Genomic DNA, 17,711 nt, shown 5'->3' on the forward strand with positions numbered 1-17,711 from the left:
AAAGCGAGAGAGACAGAAAGAGAAGAGATGGAAGTAGACAGAGAGAGAGACAGACAGAGTGAGACAGAGAGAAATTGAGAGAGGGGAAAAGAGAGACAGACAGAAAGTGAGAGAGCGAAAACGAGAGAGAGAGAGAGAGAGAGAGAGAGAGAGAGAGACAGAAAGTGAGAGAGCGAAAACAAGAGAGAGAGAGAGAGAGAGAGAGAGACAGAAAGAAAGAAAGACGTAGACAGAAAGAGAAACGGATAGACTGAGAAAGAGAGAACGTGAGAGAGGGGAAATGAGAGAGACAGAAAGTGAGGGAGAAAAAGCGAGAGAGACAGAAAGAGAAGAGATGGAAGTAGACAGAGAGAGAGACAGACAGAAAATGAGAGAGAGTGAGAGAGACAGAAAGAGAAGAGATGGAAGTAGACAGAGAGAGAGACAGACAGAAAATGAGAGAGAGAGAGAGAGACAGAAAGAGAAGAGATGGAAGTAGACAGAGAGAGAGACAGACAGAAAATGAGAGAGAGAGAGAGAGAGAGAAAGAGAAGAGATGGAAGTAGACAGAGAGAGAGACAGACAGAAAATGAGAGAGAGACACAGAAAGTGACAGAGTGAAAAAAGAGAGACAGTGAGAGAAAGAAATAGACCGAGTGACAGAAAGTGAGAGAGAGAGAGAGAGAGAGAGAGAGAGAGAGAGAAAAAAGAGACACTTTCTGTCTCTCTCTCTGTTCTTATTCCAGTGCAGATCATTTCAGTTCTTTCTAGAAGTGAATGTTTGTAAAAAAGTGAACTGATCTGATAGAATAAGACCATTTCAAACATGAAACCTGTAGAAACGGCTTTCAATCATCCTGCGCTGCTTTAAAAACAATCCATTACAGAGAAATGAGTTACGTTCGACTGTAATCACGACACTTTTACTTGCTAAGACGTCGTTTTTCTTGGCAGTGAATTTTTTCTCCATATCCTGAGAGTAATATTACTCTGGTCTGTGTGTGTGTGTGTGTGTGTGTGTGTGTGTGTGTGTATGAGAAGCGGCCGAGCAGTACTGACGTGTAAAATGGCATCGACTCTTTCTTTCCTTCCCATTAAACGGCAAAAAGAAATCAATGTTTTCAGGTGGCCTTTAAGAGAGCAGCAGTGGGGTGTTATTAGCGCGCCGGGCGGCACTCTCACACACTTACTGTGCACTTGGAGGGGATTTTAGTGGCGAGCTTCACCGCCGAACACCATTCAAACCCTCCACGCGCTCCTGAACCGTGGCTGCTGCGCTGAAAGCCTGATTTACCGCTGTCTCCACATCTACACCACAAAATCACACAATACTGACACTGCTACAGAGAAAAGAATCAGCATATATATTTATAATCATACCATATATATTATAATCATACCATATATATTTATAATCATACCATATATACTTATAATCATACAATATACTTCTATAATCATACCATATACTTTTATAATCATACCATATATATTTATAATCATACAATATACTTTTATAATCATACCATATATATTTATAATCATACCATATACTTCTATAATCATACGATATACTTTTATAATCATACCATATATATTTATAATCATACAATATATACTTATAGTCATACGATATACTTCTATAATCATACCATATATATTTATAATCATACAATATATACTTATAATCATACGATATACTTCTATGATCATACGATATACTTTTATAATCATACAATATATATTTATAATCATACGATATACTTCTATAATCATACGATATACTTTTATAATCATACAATATATACTTATAATCATACAATATATACTTCTATGATCATACGATATACTTTTATAATCATACGATATATACTTATAATCATACGATATACTTTTATAATCATACGATATATATTTATAATCATACGATATACTTTTATAATCATACGATATATATTTATAATCATACGATATACTTTTATGATCAAACGATATATATTTATGATCATACGATATATATTTATGATCATACGATATATATTTATAATCATACGATATACTTTTATGATCAAACGATATATATTTATGATCATACCATATATATTTATGATCATACGATATATATTTATAATCAAACGATATATATTTATGATCATACGATATATATTTATAACCATACGATATACTTTTATAATCATACGATATACTTTTATAATCATACGATATACATTTATGATCAAACGATATATATTTATGATCATACCATATATATTTATGATCATACGATATATATTTATAATCATACGATATATATTTATAACCATACGATATACTTTTATAATCATACGATATACATTTATGATCAAACAATATATATTTATGATCATACGATATACATTTATAATCATACGATATACATTTATGATCATACGATATACATTTACAATCATACGATCGCTATACTTTTATAATCATATGATATACATTTAGAATCGTACGATATCATACAATATATATTTATAATCATACGATATACATTTATGTGTAAACTAACATATGAGTGTGTATTCATTTAGTATTTATTAATAAATACTTATTAGTAATAAATACGTTGTACTTATTAACTACGTACGTTTGTAACAAAAAGCCCTGCCTCTGGTCTTCTTTTTTTTTCAGACGGAGCTGAAACTCGTTACGGTAGTGGCCGTTTCCTTTTCGACACACGCCGACAGCGGTAGACCGATCACGACAGACTGAGACAGTCTGACCAATCAGAGCAGAGTATGCTCTCTGAAAGGAGGAGTTTCGAACGAATCATTCCGGACGGATCGTTTAACGAGTCGACTGTGACACTTTACTTCTGCTATTTAAATTACGAGCACGTTGACGAGTTTTTTGACCTCAGATGCGTGTAAATCTATTGTATGAGAGCTATCAAATCAAATTAGGCACGTTTCCAAACTATAATAGGCGCTCTTTAAATGTGCTTTATAAATAAACTCGACTTGACTAGACGGAGAAGGTTTTAAAATAAAATCGCAGTGTTCAGATCTATCCGGATTACTGTGGACGTAGCCTTCGCTAAAGTCAACCGGGACAAAAGTGAAGAATTCTGGGCAAGTCAGGTTCCTACAAGGGAATGTTTTGGTTGCTAATAACTTGGTTGCCTCGACTCTCTGGCACAAACTGAATGTACTACAACCGTCTGTAGGACTTAGACAAAAAAAGGAAATATGAAGAGCATGGGTGACCTTTTCTGACCTGTTTGGGCCAACACCGGGTCCAATCAGCCAGTACAAAAAGGAGTCAAGTCCAAAATAATGATTTTTTCATTACTGCAAGCTGCTCAGAGACTGCTGGCCAAGGTACACAGGAAAGAGAGCGTGTTTTGGGCTTGCTGAATTTCTTATCCGGAACAGCAAAGTTAGCTTTATGGGAAACGAGGGAGAACCGAATGTCAGCACAGGGAACAGTGGAGGTAGTAGTCATGTTCCGGGGATTAGTGTCGGCACGGCTCAGGGTCGAACACACACGCTGTGCTCTGGTGGAGAAGCTGCTGGAGTTTATGGGGACACGGGGGATAAACGGACTGCTGTGTGCGGCTGATTAGGAAAGTTTTTAATTATTTAATTGCTTTATTTTCCTTTTTATTCTTTAAAAAATAAACTTTTACAGTGTAAGAAACAGTGGTTTAAATTTTTCAATGATATCTGGCTGATCCAATAAAAGGGGGTGTTAAATAAAATCATGTCTGTCTCTCTCTCTTTCTCTCTCTCTCTTGTGTGTGTGTGTGTGTGTGTGTGTGTGTGTGTGTGTGTGTGTGTGTGTGTGTGTGTATACCTGCTCTCAGTGCTGGAGGATCTCCAGTCAGAACTGTTTGCTCTCCGTGATCTCCGTCTGTGATGAGAGGCACTATGGCACCTGAAATACACACACACACACACACACACACACACACACACACACACACACACACACACACAGTTACCATACCTCAATTTACCCACCCACCCACCAACCCACACACACACACACACACACACACACACACACACACACACACACACACATACAGTACAGTGAGACACGGGGAGAAAAGAAGAGTGTGATTGAAGGATAACGGTTAAAGAAAAAAGGGAAGGGAAATAAATAAAGGGATACAGAGTGTGGGAGAGAGAAAAAAAAACCCTAAAGGATTGGATACAGAAAGATAGAAAGCAAGAGATACACAGAAAGAAAGACGAAAGAAGGAGATGGAAATAGTGACAGGGGACAAACAGAGAGAGAGAGAGAGAGGGAGAGAGAGAGGGAGAGAGAGAGAGATAGTGGGGGGGGGGGACTTTTTAGCAGAACAGGGGTGTAAAATATATAAAGATAAAAATCACTGCTTCATAATGCTTTCTCCACTGGAAGGGCACCCTATAGGGCACGTCATCATGCTTTCTCCACTGGAAGGGCACACTATAGAGCACGTCATCATGCTTTCTCCACTGGAAGGGCACCCTATAGGGCACGTCATCATGCTTTCTCCACTGGAAGGGCACACTATAGAGCACGTCATCATGCTTTCTCCACTGGAAGGGCACCCTATAGGGCACGTCATCATGCTTTCTCCACTGGAAGGGCACCCTATAGGGCACGTCATCATGCTTTCTCCACTGGAAGGGCACACTATAGAGCACGTCATCATGCTTTCTCCACTGGAAGGGCACCCTATAGGGCACGTCATCATGCTTTCTCCACTGGAAGGGCACCCTATAGGGCACGTCATCATGCTTTCTCCACTGGAAGGGCGCCCTATAGGGCACGTCCTAATGCTTTCTCCATGGGAAGGGCACCCTATAGGGCACGTCATAATGCTTTCTCCATGGGAAGGGCACCCTATAGGGCACGTCATCATGCTTTCTCCACTGGAAGGGCACCCTATAGGGCACGTCCTAATGCTTTCTGCATGGGAAGGGCACCCTATAGAGGCGTCATAATGCTTTCTCCATGGGAAGGGCACACTATAGAGCACGTCATCATGCTTTCTCCATGGGAAGGGCACCCTATAGGGCACATCATCCTGCTTTCTCCACTGGAAGAGCACACTATAGGGCACGTCATCATGCTTTCTCCACTGGAAGGGCACATTACAGGGCACGTCATCATGCTTCTCCACTGGAAGGGCAAAATATAGGGCACGTCATAATGCTTTCTCCACGGGAAGGGCACCCTATAGGGCACGTCATCATGCTTTCTCCACTGGAAGGGCACACTATAGGGCACGTCATCATGCTTTCTCCACTGGAAGGGCACACTATAGGGCACGTCATCATGCTTTCTCCACTGGAAGGGCACCCTATAGGGCACGTCATCATGCTTCTCCACTGGAAGAGCACACTATAGGGCACGTCATAATGCTTTCTCCACTGGAAGGGCACATTACAGGGCACGTCATCATGCTTTTCCACTGGAAGGGCAAAATATAGGGCACGTCATCATGCTTTCTCCACTGGAAGGGCACCCTATAGGGCACGTCATCATGCTTTCTCCACTGGAAGGGCACCCTATAGGGCACGTCATCATGCTTTCTCCACTGGAAGGGCACCCTATAGGGCACGTCATCATGCTCTCTCCACTGGAAGGGCACACTATAGGGCACGTCATCATGCTCTCTCCACTGGAAGGGCACACTATAGAGCACGTCATCATGCTTTCTCCACTGGAAGGGCACCCTATAGGGCACGTCATCATGCTTTCTCCACTGGAAGGGCACACTATAGGGCACGTCATAATGCTTTCTCCACTGGAAGGGCACATTACAGGGCACGTCATCATGCTTCTCCACTGGAAGGGCAAAATATAGGGCACGTCATCATGCTTTCTCCACTGGAAGGGCACCCTATAGGGCACGTCATAATGCTTTCTCCACTGGAAGGGCACATTACAAGGCACGCCATCATGCTTGCTTCACTGAAAGGGCACACTATAGGGCACATCATCATGCTTTCTCCACTGGAAGGGCACACTATAGGGCACGTCATCATGCTTCTCCACTGGAAGGGCACACTATAGGGCACGTCATCATGCTCTCTCCACTGGAAGGGCACACTATAGGGCACATCATCATGCTTTCTCCACTGGAAGGGCACCCTATAGGGCACGTCATCATGCTCTCTCCACTGGAAGGGCACACTATAGGGCACGTCATCATGCTTTCTCCATGGGAAGGGCACCCTATAGGGCACGTCATAATGCTTTCTCCACTGGAAGGGCACATTACAAGGCACGCCATCATGCTTGCTCCACTGGAAGGGCACCCTATAGGGCACATCATCATGCTCTCTCCACTGGAAGGGCACATTACAGGGCACGTCATCATGCTTTCTCCACTGGAAGAGCACCCTATAGGGCACGTCATCATGCTTTCTCCACTGGAAGGGCACCCTATAGGGTACTTTGTGTTTTCTCCACTGGAAGGGCACCCTATAGGGCATGTCATTGTGTTTTCGCCACTGAAAGGGTACTCTGTAGGGCACTTCATTGTGTTTTCTTGCATGCAGCAGAACCCCAGAGGGTAGTTCATCACTTTTTTCAACTGAGGGGCAGCATTAGGGTACTTCTGCAAGTACCCTCTTCTACAAAGGGTGTCACTGGCACCCTTTAAAGCACTTTCACTGCATGTTTTTAAAACCAGGTCAGACCATATTGAGGTGGGGGTGGAGGGGTAATTGCACCTGGGTGTGCCAAAGACACCTGCAGTGGACTGTAACTGTATCACAGCTGCTCTTTCAGTCACACAGCAGCACATTTACTGTCTCAGACTCACGGCCACACATGCCTGTGTCATCTTTTTACCTCTTTAAACTGCAAATTGCCATTGCAACGTGAAAACATCTCAGGTAAATTGAGTTTTACTGAGCGTAATGCGTATAGAGGAGCTCACACGGGCTCGTGCGAGAGCTGTGAGAGTGAAATGACTGACAGAGTGAGTTTAAATCTGAGCTGTTGTACAAAGAAAGTCAAAAAACAAACAAGTAGTTAAAAAAAATCATGTAGCAAGTGAACTGAGGAAACATGACCACTCTCATCAAGGAGAATATGCAGGTCTCACACACGCACACTCACTCTCACACACACACACACACACACACACACACACACACACACACACACACATACACTACAAGTACTGCAAAGCTTTTCATTTTCCTTTTTGTTGCACACTTTTTTTTATCTCCCTTACTCTTTCTATGTCCTTTCTTTCTATTAATCTCCTTTTTCTGGCCTGCTCTCTCTCTCTCACTCTCTCTTTCTATCTCTCTCGGTTACTCACGTTCTTTTTCTATTTCTCCCTCTCTGTCCCTCACTCTCTCTTTCTTTGTCTCTGTCAATTCCAATATTTTGCGCTTTCTCTCTCTGTCTCTCTCGTTCACTCTCATCGTCTCTCTCTCCCTCTATTTATCCCTGTGTCTCTCTCTCTCTCACTCCGTCTTGCTCTCTTTCTCTCTCACTCTCTTTCTTTGTCTCTGTCTATTCCAATCTTTCTCATTGTCTCTCATCGTCTCTCTCTCCCTCTATTTATCTCTGTATCTCTCGAAGTCTGTCTCGCTCTCTTTCACTCCCTCTCCCTCTCTCTCTCTCTCTCTTGCTCTCTCTGTGAGTGCTCACCAGCACATCCTGATCCCAGCATACTGATGCTGTGAAACTGCAGTGTGTATGTGTGTGTGTGTGTGTGTGTGTTTGGCTGTATTACAATAACACATCCCTACTCATATCCTGATAAAGTTATCCGACACTACAAGGACAATAAAGACTTGAAGAGTAAAAGTACATAGTATCGGTTCTCCGTGTGAAACCCGACCCGAGTTTCGAATCGTGAATCTGAGCGACCAACCTCTTTTTATGTTTCCTGTCCTCCTTCCGTTTGCGTCTGGTGCTCGAGGAGCTGTACCATGAAAAGCACATTAATGACAGAGAATTATAAAACACTCAGCGCCGCGCATCACTCATGAATGGAATCTGTTTCCCTGGATTTCAGTCAAAACATTTCCTCACCTGTTTTATCCGTTTATCTCGTCTCGATCGGAGTCGGACGATCTTTTTATAAACGGAATCGCTAGAGGCGTGTGAAAATTCCCGCTGTTTTGATTTGTGCTCTCACTTTAATCGGACCGCGCTCGCGTTTGTTCCGAAACGGACCGGGTCGAGCTCTCTCATCCCCTGAGGCTTGCTGTTTCGCTTCACGAAGTCCCAAGCGTATTTGCTATATTCTCACTCGTACGAATCCCGCATCGAGGGGATAATCACGTACCAGGCTCCGCCTTAAATACACCGAACACCGCATATATAAAGGCGGCGATTTGCTAAAAGCTGTGTGAGTAAAAACACATGCGAACGGACAAAAAAACAACATCTACGCTGATCTATTAACAAAAATAACATGCGCTGTCAAGTTTTGCGTGTTTGTCGTAATGTATACGCGGTCTAGAGCTAAAAAACGTGCTGACGTGATGAGTTTCGCCTGAACGGCAGTAATACGGCTGAAGGGCAGGTATTAAATTTGCGAAATTTGCTTTTCGACATTTACTAAGTGTTCATAAACATTTTAATAAAGATTTAGCGGTTAAGGCTCTCGGTTACTGATCGGAAGGTCGGGGGATGAAGCCCCAGCACTGCCAAGCTGCCGCTGTTGGGCCCTTAACCCTTAACCCTCTCTGCTCCAGGGGGCGCTGTATCATGGCCGACCCTGCACTCTGACCCCGACTTCCTAACACGCTGAGGTATGCGAAGAAATGAGTTTCACTGTGCCGTAACGTGATTAATAAAAACTCGTTATCATTCCTGTACACACAGTCGAAGTAAGTATGCCGATCTCCACGTGCGCTTTTCCCAGGAGATCCCACGTGCTGCCGTCGCTACCCACAGTTCCTTGCGGACTGAGTTTGGGCACGCGTCACCTTTCGGTGGATTTTCTCTACAAAGGCGTTTGTTCACATGCGACGGATTTCCGATTTAAAAACGGCCGTATTCCGGGGGTGGGAATTTTGTGGAATCGGAATATCGTCTCAATCAGACTCGGGAGATCGGATCACGACTCGATATAAATGAGCAAACTGCCAAACTCCGATTCATATCAGAATACTGATGTGGATGTAAACGTAGTCACTGACCTTCACTCATCTTTACTCTCGTGTATTTAAAGCTTCGGACTCTATTGAAGATGAGACGTGTTTTCCGACACGTCTCGTCGCTGTTAATTAGAGACGACGCCCGGTATCGGTGTCTGACCGACGCTGGATCGGATATCGCCGAAAAACATATCGGATCTCAAATAGAAACGATCCGGATTGGGACTTGTAATGTAAGAAATGAATTTTTGAGACTGGAAACGTTTCTTACGTATAAAGGGATTGTTTTTCTTTTTTCTTCTTTTGTTAGAATTTCTTTTGATTTAATTATTATTATTATAATATAAAGGAAATGTCCATAGTTTAGAGTTTATTTATTATTGTCCTTCCTGTTTTATTTAAATGGAACTCGGTCGTACCTGTGTCTTCTCTTCTTGGAGGTAGCCCTGTGTGTGTGTGTGTGTGTGTGTGTGTGTGTGTGTGTTTGAGAGAGAGAGAGAGAGAGAGAGAGAGAGAGATCACTTCATTAGCAGTGTGTGTTAAAATAAACCACAGACATGTAAATTAGTGAGACCGCTAAACAGCCGGGAAAGCCCTCTGACACGTTACCTGTGTTGCTTCCTCTTCTTCGAGCCGTTCTTCTTCTTCTTCTTCTTCTTGCGGAGTGGTGATGGACTGGAGGAGTGAGACCTGCGGATCAGACGGCTTCCTGTCAGTACTCTGGCGTCGCGTTTTATTTCGTCCGGCGGAGCGGAGGCGACGGGCGTTACGATAAGTACGCGAATAAAACGGAGAACGGTGTGCGGATCGTTACGTTCGTTCGGGATGATGACCGACCCGGGATTCGTGACAGCGTTCCTCGATGTGTTCTCGATATACAGTACGGTGCGCTACCGACGGTTCCTCCGCTGCATAAAGCACATGGACGCTGACACTTTGCAAAGTCTTACAGTTACTTACTACTAGATCTACTAGGGTGTCCTCTCACCTCTCGCCTTATTTATCTCCTCCCGAGCGAACTCTCGCTAACCGCGAGGCTGACACGCGCTTCCTCGGATACACGTGACGTCGCGGCGTGACGCGCTACCCGGCCTCGTCCGCGCACGTCGGCTCACGGCGTCGACGTCGTCGACGGTTTCGACACCTGGCCGAGATCGAACGCCGAATCAGACACGGAAACAAGCATGACGCGTAACGTTTTACACGGCGTGCAAAATAATACGCGGTATAACGCGTTAACGTGAGCTGTTATAGCGCGTTATGACGTTTGTGAATTGTTTATCGTGTCTGTATAAAGGACCGGATTCCAGGTGAGACGATACGCTCGGTGCTTCTTCTCGCATGTCGATTAGTGGGACGGATTCCGAAGCGTCGCTCGTCGGTGCTCGCTTTACACCCGTGCGTTTAACGCCGTGGGCTTTATCGAGCCCTCCCCGCGGTATGCGGTGGTACAGTCTGATCTAGAGGCCGTGAGCGGGGAGAAGAGCACCGAGGCGTTACAGTGTAGTGAATATGAGATATTATACTGCCATAATAAAGTGGATTATGATGTAGCAGTTCTTCAGTGCAGGTGGATTTATAATGCGTTATAGATATTAGCGTAATGAAGAGCTGTACTTCATCTCTCTGACCTTTTTACTCCCAATCAGCGCTCTCTCTCTCTCTCTCTCTCTCTCACTCCGTCGCTCTCTCGCTTTTTCTCGCTGTCCCTGAAAGTCTCACTCACTCTCTGTCTATGTCTTTCAGTGTGTTTCTCTCGCTTCTTTTTTTTTCATTTCTGAAGGAAGACGACCTGCTGAAGTGGGGTTGAATTATCCTGGGATAAGTCAATGAAGAGCTTGTTATACATGAAAATCTCTCTCTCTCTCTCTCTCTCACACACACACACACACACACACACACGTTCTGTGTCTGTCGCTCTTACTTTCTGTCTATTTCACTTTCTCTTTCCGTCGTTCAGTTTCACTCTGCCCTACTTCGGTCCTCTTTCTTTTTGTTCCCCTTCTTGAAACGTGTTGATAGCACGACACACATTAATGGAGATTAAAGTAGACTACAATAGCACAACAGAAATAAAGTTCATGTGTGGTTAAAGTGTGTGCGTGTGTGTGTGTGTGTGTGTGTGTGTGTGTGTGTGTGTGTGTGTGTGTGCACATTGATTAACATCAGTGTGTTTCACTTGTAAAGAACACTGTGCAGTTAGTACCTCTCTCTCTCTCTCTCTCTCTCTCTCTCTCTCTCTTAATCTCTCTCTCACTCTATCTATCTATCTCTCTCACAATCTCTCTCTCTCTCTTAATCTCTCTCTCACTCTCTCTCTCTTAATCTCTCTCTCACTCTATCTATCTATCTCTCTCACAATCTCTCTCTCTCTTAATCTCTCTCTCACTCTCTCTCTCTCTCTTAATCTCTCTCTCACTCTCTCTCTCTTAATCTCTCTCTCACTCTCTCTCTCTTAATCTCTCTCTCACTCTATCTATCTATCTCTCTCACAATCTCTCTCTCTCTCTTAATCTCTCTCTCACTCTCTCTCTCTCTCTTAATCTCTCTCTCACTCTATCTCTCTCTCACTCTCTCTCTCTTAATCTCTCTCTCTTAATCTCTCTCTCACTCTATCTCTCTCTCACTCTCTCTCTCTTAATCTCTCTCTCACTCTATCTATCTATCTCTCTCACAATCTCTCTCTCTCTTAATCTCCTTCACTCTCTATCTCTCTCTCACAATCTCTCTCTCTCTCTCACTCTCTCTCTCTCTCTTAATCTCTCACACACAATCTCTCTCTCTGTTTATCTATCTATCTATCTCTCTCTCAATCTCTCTGTCTCTCTCCTTCACTTTCTCCCTGTCTTTCACTTTTAGTCTCACTCTTTCCCTCTCTGTTTTACTCTCTCTCTCTCTCTCAGTCTCTTCCTCTCTATCCACCTCTTTCTGTCTCTCAGTCTCTCTCTCCATCCAGTCACTCTGTCTTTTTCTACCTCTCTCTTTCACTTATTCTCATTCTCTTTTACCATTTTATTTATCCCTCTCACTCTTTCTTTCTTTCTCTATCGGTTCCATTTATATTCCGTTCTGCTTTTCTTGCCATCTATGTCGGTCTGTCTTTGCTTCTCTCTGCGTCTCTCTCTTTCAGTCTCTCTACTATTCTTTCTCTCTCTTCCTGCTTCTTTTATTCTGTCTTTTTGCTGCATTTCTGTCTTTCTCTCTCTCTACTACTATCTCTGTCTGTCCATCTCTATGTCTTTCCCTTTCTCTCTCTCCCTCTCTTTATTTTTCTTTCTTACCCTCCTCGATTCCCTCCGTTTTCCTTCCTTCCCTCCCTCCCCTCCCCGATGTTTTGTTCGTTTTACTGACCTTTCTCGCCTCCTCTTCCTCACTGACTTTTTCTTCTTCTTTCTCGCTTTGGCCGCTGGCCGAGGGGAGAAGTCAGCGTCGAGCGACACGCTGCAGCAGAAAGGGAGAAAGAAACAGATTAAATGTTGACGGAAGGCAGGAGACTCACAGGCAACAGAGACTCGCAGGAGCATGTGAGATGGTGGAAAGGGGGCGGGGCTCCGTTAGAGAGTTCGAAACATGGTTTCGGGGTCACCCGTCGATCGGCTCATCTTCCGTCTGAAAGTCTGCGTGAACGTCACGTGGTCGTGTCTCCTGACAGACCGTGAACTTCTGACGCGTTAAAGGGCTCAGCTTGGAGCTACGGTTCTGATGGATTCCATACTAACACTGATAGCGAGGCGTGATACAGGAGTGACCAGTTTTTGGGTTTCTACCAAACCTAGATGTTTGTCCCAACGCCAAAAACATTCATTTTGGGGCTCATTAAGCTAGAAAATATTTTCCACATGTTTGCTGAGCCTTTTGGCTTTCCAGTCTTCCAGAAATCCCAGAATCTGGGCTACGGTCGTCCTGCTCTCACCTGAGTAACCTTCTGGGTTACCCTTGGTATCCTGGTTGCTTCTCTGACTCTAACCCTTGCTAGTGTCCTAATCTTTCCATTTAAAAAAAAATAAAATAATAGGCTCTGTACTTTTCCAGGACATTATAACGGATATGTTTTGACCGCTCCTCGGTCTTGACGATGCTGTTTGTTCAACTGACGAACCCTGTGACTCCTGTAAAGGTGTATTTATATATAGGGATCACGCGGCACTTTAACGGCGCGTAGAAGTAATCACGTGACTTCGAATGGCGACTGGTTGGAGAACCGACTCAGGGGTTTCACGCTGATGCGTTTGCAATGTAAACACAACTTTGTAGGGTTGGTGGTGATGGGGGGGGGGGGGGGGGGTGAATACTTTTCCTAAACGTTTTAAAATGAAGCGATGACTATGGATAAGTCTGGCTCATAGTAGACTATGAAATTCTCGTATTTGGGACAGACCCGGGGTGTGTCAGACCAGGGATCTCATTATGTAGGTGGCGCTAATGAGTCCTGGGTGACGGTAATAATTAGGAGTTGAAGTGAGTGATGAGATGGATCAGTGTTTGTGGTGCGGCGAAGTGAAAGAGCGAGCGAGAGAGAGAGCGAGAGAGAAAGAGACAGGCGGCTTTCGCGTTAGTGGAGCTGTCTCACTTTAGATGCTGATTACAGACACAGCGAGTGTCATTTCTGCTTAATTAGAAAGCGTCGTTACTCATTACACCATTCGTGCTATGACACTCTCTCTCTCGCTCTCGCTCGCTCTCTCTCGCTCTCTCTCTCTCGCTCTCTCTCTCAACCACATGCGTTTTCCTATCTGTAGCGTGTGTACGGAGAGTCACAGACGTTCCCGTTTATCGTCGTTTTCTAATCATTACACGTAAACAGAGAGATTTCAGTAAAGCAGCACTAAAAGCTTTCTGCACTTAACATCTCGCGCCTCGCTTGTAAACACGATACGTCTACATCCGCGAGATTTCTGCTAACGGACGTATCGCACACCGCGATCGTTACAAATCGGCGGCATTCCCGAAAGCAGGCCGTAAAGCCGGCCGCTCGGCGCTCTGCTCCGTGTCGTTCCTTATTATTATTATTATTATTATTATTATTATTATTACGGCGGTTTGGAAAGAGTTTAGAATATAAGAATATCTGAAGATCGTTCTAAAAACTGTTTGCGGGAAAAAAAAAACAACAACAACCCACTCGCGCTTTATCGGGGGGAAAAAAAAAAAGAATCGACGGTTAGGGCGGCGCGACGGAGCGACGATTCTGACGCCGGTCCGATAAAGATGATTCTTTTCTTTAAAAGAAATGTTTTATTCCTCTTACACCACAGCGAGTTTCTGGTAATAAACGAGCGCACCGTTTCATTCACCGTGCTTTTTATCCGTTTATTGTTACATTGAGAACCGAGTTCTCTCGTACGTTATAGGTTTCTTGTTGTTTTTTTTTTTTTTTTAAAAAAGTCTCAGCTCCTCGTGTTACTGAGAAACCGCAGAGCGTGAACTCGTGAACAGTTACAACGCGCTGACACTGGAGACTCCTTCCTGAAACGTTAAAGGGAAAAAAAAGTAAGATTACGAAGGGATACAATGAACAAACGTCGATTTACAACACGACGTATCACACCACTGTACGTGTGTATGTGTTTGTGTGTGTGTGTGTGTGTGTGTGTGTGTGTGGGTGGGTGGGGGAAGGGGGGGTTGTATTTACACCTTCTTTAACCTTTAGCAGCTCTTCCCTCCCATCACTCCTCCCAGGCGCTACGACCTTGAGTTCACGCGGGTGATGAACGACTGAGGAGGATGGTGAAGGTTACAGAGCTTGAAATCCCGTCGGGATTGATGACGGACGTCTCGCGGATGTCTTTAAGCCGCCGTCACGCTTTAAATCTCGAGGATGTGACCCGCTGACCTTGTGGAAAACAATACGGAGCCTGTTTATCACCTGCACAGCGAGGCTTTTATTCGCCGGTGTGTCTGGAGATCTGAAATCGCCCGTCCGTCGGCGTCGGTACCCGTCCGACATCGAGCCGACCGAGAGCTGCTTTTATTCCATCACGACTCGGTTCTGTTAAATTAGGGTTTCGAGACGATCCTCACCTCTGTAAGTCCGCTTCGGCGAGTTCTAATTGGCTGAAAAAACCATCACGCGACACTTTTAAAAAGAAAGTGAATTAGGGATTTTTGTGAGAAGTGACGGCGTTACCTCTGACGGTTACAAAGCTCTGGGACTGGAGACTCCTTCCATACATGCGACATACACGTCTCCTCACGGAAACCCATCCTTCCAGGATTTCGCCATTTCGCGCTCGCAGGAACGAACGCGGAATCGAGCAAATATTCCGAGCGGTCTTCAAAACGGCCGCGGGTTCGTCCCGAGACGCGATGCGTGACGTCATCGCGACGCGCCGTCCATCCGAAGCTCTCTTCGCTTCACGTGCGCCGAACACGAGGGCGGCAAAAACGCCTCGTTTACCGACAAACGTCGCCGCGAGAGAGCGCGGGAACGGTTTCGTACGACCGCGATTTCGCCGATCCGAGTAGTTTTCCGCAACAGAACAACAAAAAAAAAACGCACCAAAAAACTCGTGGATCTTTTAAAGAACGAAAAAAGAAACGAAAAAAAAAAAAAAACACGCGGCAAGATCGATCGTCTGGCAACGATCGCGAGAAACCTCTCTGTGAAATCCCGTACGGACTCCTGGCCTGGAATACGAGTTTCTCCCTGTTAGACAACGAAGGTTTAATCTAAAGCTGTGATTTACAGCTGCATTACTCTCATGGCTGCTTTTATGGAACATGATTCAACACCCCCTGACAGATTTATGCCAGGATTCATGCGTGAAGCTAACGAATACGATATAATAATAATGATCTGGTTAAATAAATACACCTGCATTAACTAGTCCACGCAGATTAGATTAGATTAGATATAAAGTGTGTAGACGTGCACGCCGAGACGGCTTTGACGACTTCTCTCTTTTCACCGAGTGACGAAACTAATCACCAGCACGAGCTGTAATTTCATTTATTCAGAACTGTGAGATACATTTTTAGAAGAGAGAGAGAGAGAGAGAGAGAGAGAGAGACATGAAATAAATAAAAAAATCAACCACGCTGTTCGCTTTGAACCCATCGCAGGGATTACGCCGAGTCTGAATCGATTACCGACTCGCGCCCGAGTGTTTTTTTTTTTTTTTTTTTCTTTTTCCTTCACTCCGGCAGGTGTGAAACGAGGGAGAGAACCTCTCCGGTTTTTAAAATTCTCAGCCGCACCTGAGCGCCGGCGCTGTGGAGGCCAGATAAGAGTGTTTGTGTTTGCCGCCGGCGTTTTTTTATTTTTTTTTGCGAAAGTTTTCCTCTCCTCCGATTGCGAGGACGGATTTCTCCGGATGTCGCGACTCGCACGCGTCGGAAACGAAACGCGTACGGCGGATATGGAAAAGAGGCAGAGGTGCGGATAGACTCGCAAATGAAGTCTGAGAGCACGAGCGTTAAAAAAAATACGGATCAAACAAACGACGAGGCGCGAGCTGTGGGTTGAAGCTTTTATTCTGCCCGCTTGCTTTCCCGCCGAGATTAAGTATCGGTTTAATCGCTCTTAAGGTTTAAAGCTGTCGGGATCGGAGCGTTCAATTATTTGGAGAGCGAACGACACACACGCACACACAAAAAAAAAGAGAAAAGTTTATCAGCAGGAGGTTTGAAGATCGTGTGAAGACGTGTGGCATCACGTGTGGATTTTAAATGTCGGCGTGATTAAGGAAACACCGAGGGGGGTCGTATTGATGGAGTGTTACTCCGCATGGAAATGAGCAGGTGATGAGATGAGGTGCTTCTGTGTCTGCCTGATAGAGTGAAACGTTTATATTAAACATGACGTTTAGGTTAAGAGCATGGTGTGCTGACGTAAACACGACGTGCTCTCCGGTAACGTCTACACGCGGTCGGTTTCTAAAGCAGACCTGGGGCAGCGACGGCGACTGTGACGTTTACGCCCTCGGTGTTTCCTGTGCCTCTTCTTCTCCGTCTCCTTCACTTCCGGCTCCTCTCGCAGGGATTTGGTCTCGCCGGGTTTCGCAGTAACACACACTGACGTCTCCAACCTGCACGACAAGAGAGCGACAGAGCTGACACCGTGTTCTTTTAATCAATATTTCTGTTTTTAAAAAGTGCAAGATACAGAGCAAAAATATTCTCAGTACCTGCAACACTCAAAATGTATTATGTCACATAATTTGCATATCCATACAGTACTTATTTACTTATTGCGATATATTTACATATTCCTTTGGACGTTACAATCTACATATTTGCATATTTTAGCATATTTACATATTCCTTTCTATTCCTAATTTGGATCTGACACCTTACATATTTTTGCATATTTACATATTCCTTTCTATTCCTAATTTGGACATGACACCTTACATATTTGCATATATTTGCATATTTACATATTCCTTTCTATTCCTAATTAGGATGTTACAATCTACATATTTGCATATTTTGACATATTTACACATTCCTTTCTATTCCTAATTTGGATCTGACACATTACACATTTGCATATTTTTGCATATTTACATATTCCTTTCTATTCCTAATTTGGATGTTACAACCTACATATTTGCATATTTTAGCATATTTACATATTCCTTTCTATTCCTAATTTGGATGTTACAACCTACATATTTG

General features: G+C 44.1%; 1 protein-coding gene across 1 annotated transcript in view; it reads right to left on the bottom strand.

Moving 5' to 3' along the window:
- The window catches only part of srrm4 (serine/arginine repetitive matrix 4), a 73,275-nt gene that overhangs the window by 9,305 nt on the left and 46,259 nt on the right, over positions 1 to 17,711 (bottom strand). Inside the window, exons 2-8 of the mRNA XM_053674615.1 lie at positions 16,979 to 17,119; positions 12,444 to 12,533; positions 9,702 to 9,782; positions 9,512 to 9,538; positions 7,859 to 7,909; positions 3,820 to 3,900; positions 1,170 to 1,287 (exon numbers count right to left, since the gene is read on the bottom strand). Of these exons, the coding sequence (XP_053530590.1) occupies positions 1,170 to 1,287; positions 3,820 to 3,900; positions 7,859 to 7,909; positions 9,512 to 9,538; positions 9,702 to 9,782; positions 12,444 to 12,533; positions 16,979 to 17,119 (589 nt within the window). The remainder of the gene's footprint in view (positions 1 to 1,169; positions 1,288 to 3,819; positions 3,901 to 7,858; positions 7,910 to 9,511; positions 9,539 to 9,701; positions 9,783 to 12,443; positions 12,534 to 16,978; positions 17,120 to 17,711) is intronic.

This window comes from Ictalurus punctatus, chromosome 22, assembly GCF_001660625.3.
Source record: "Ictalurus punctatus breed USDA103 chromosome 22, Coco_2.0, whole genome shotgun sequence".
In the NCBI taxonomy this organism is placed as follows: domain Eukaryota; kingdom Metazoa; phylum Chordata; class Actinopteri; order Siluriformes; family Ictaluridae; genus Ictalurus; species Ictalurus punctatus.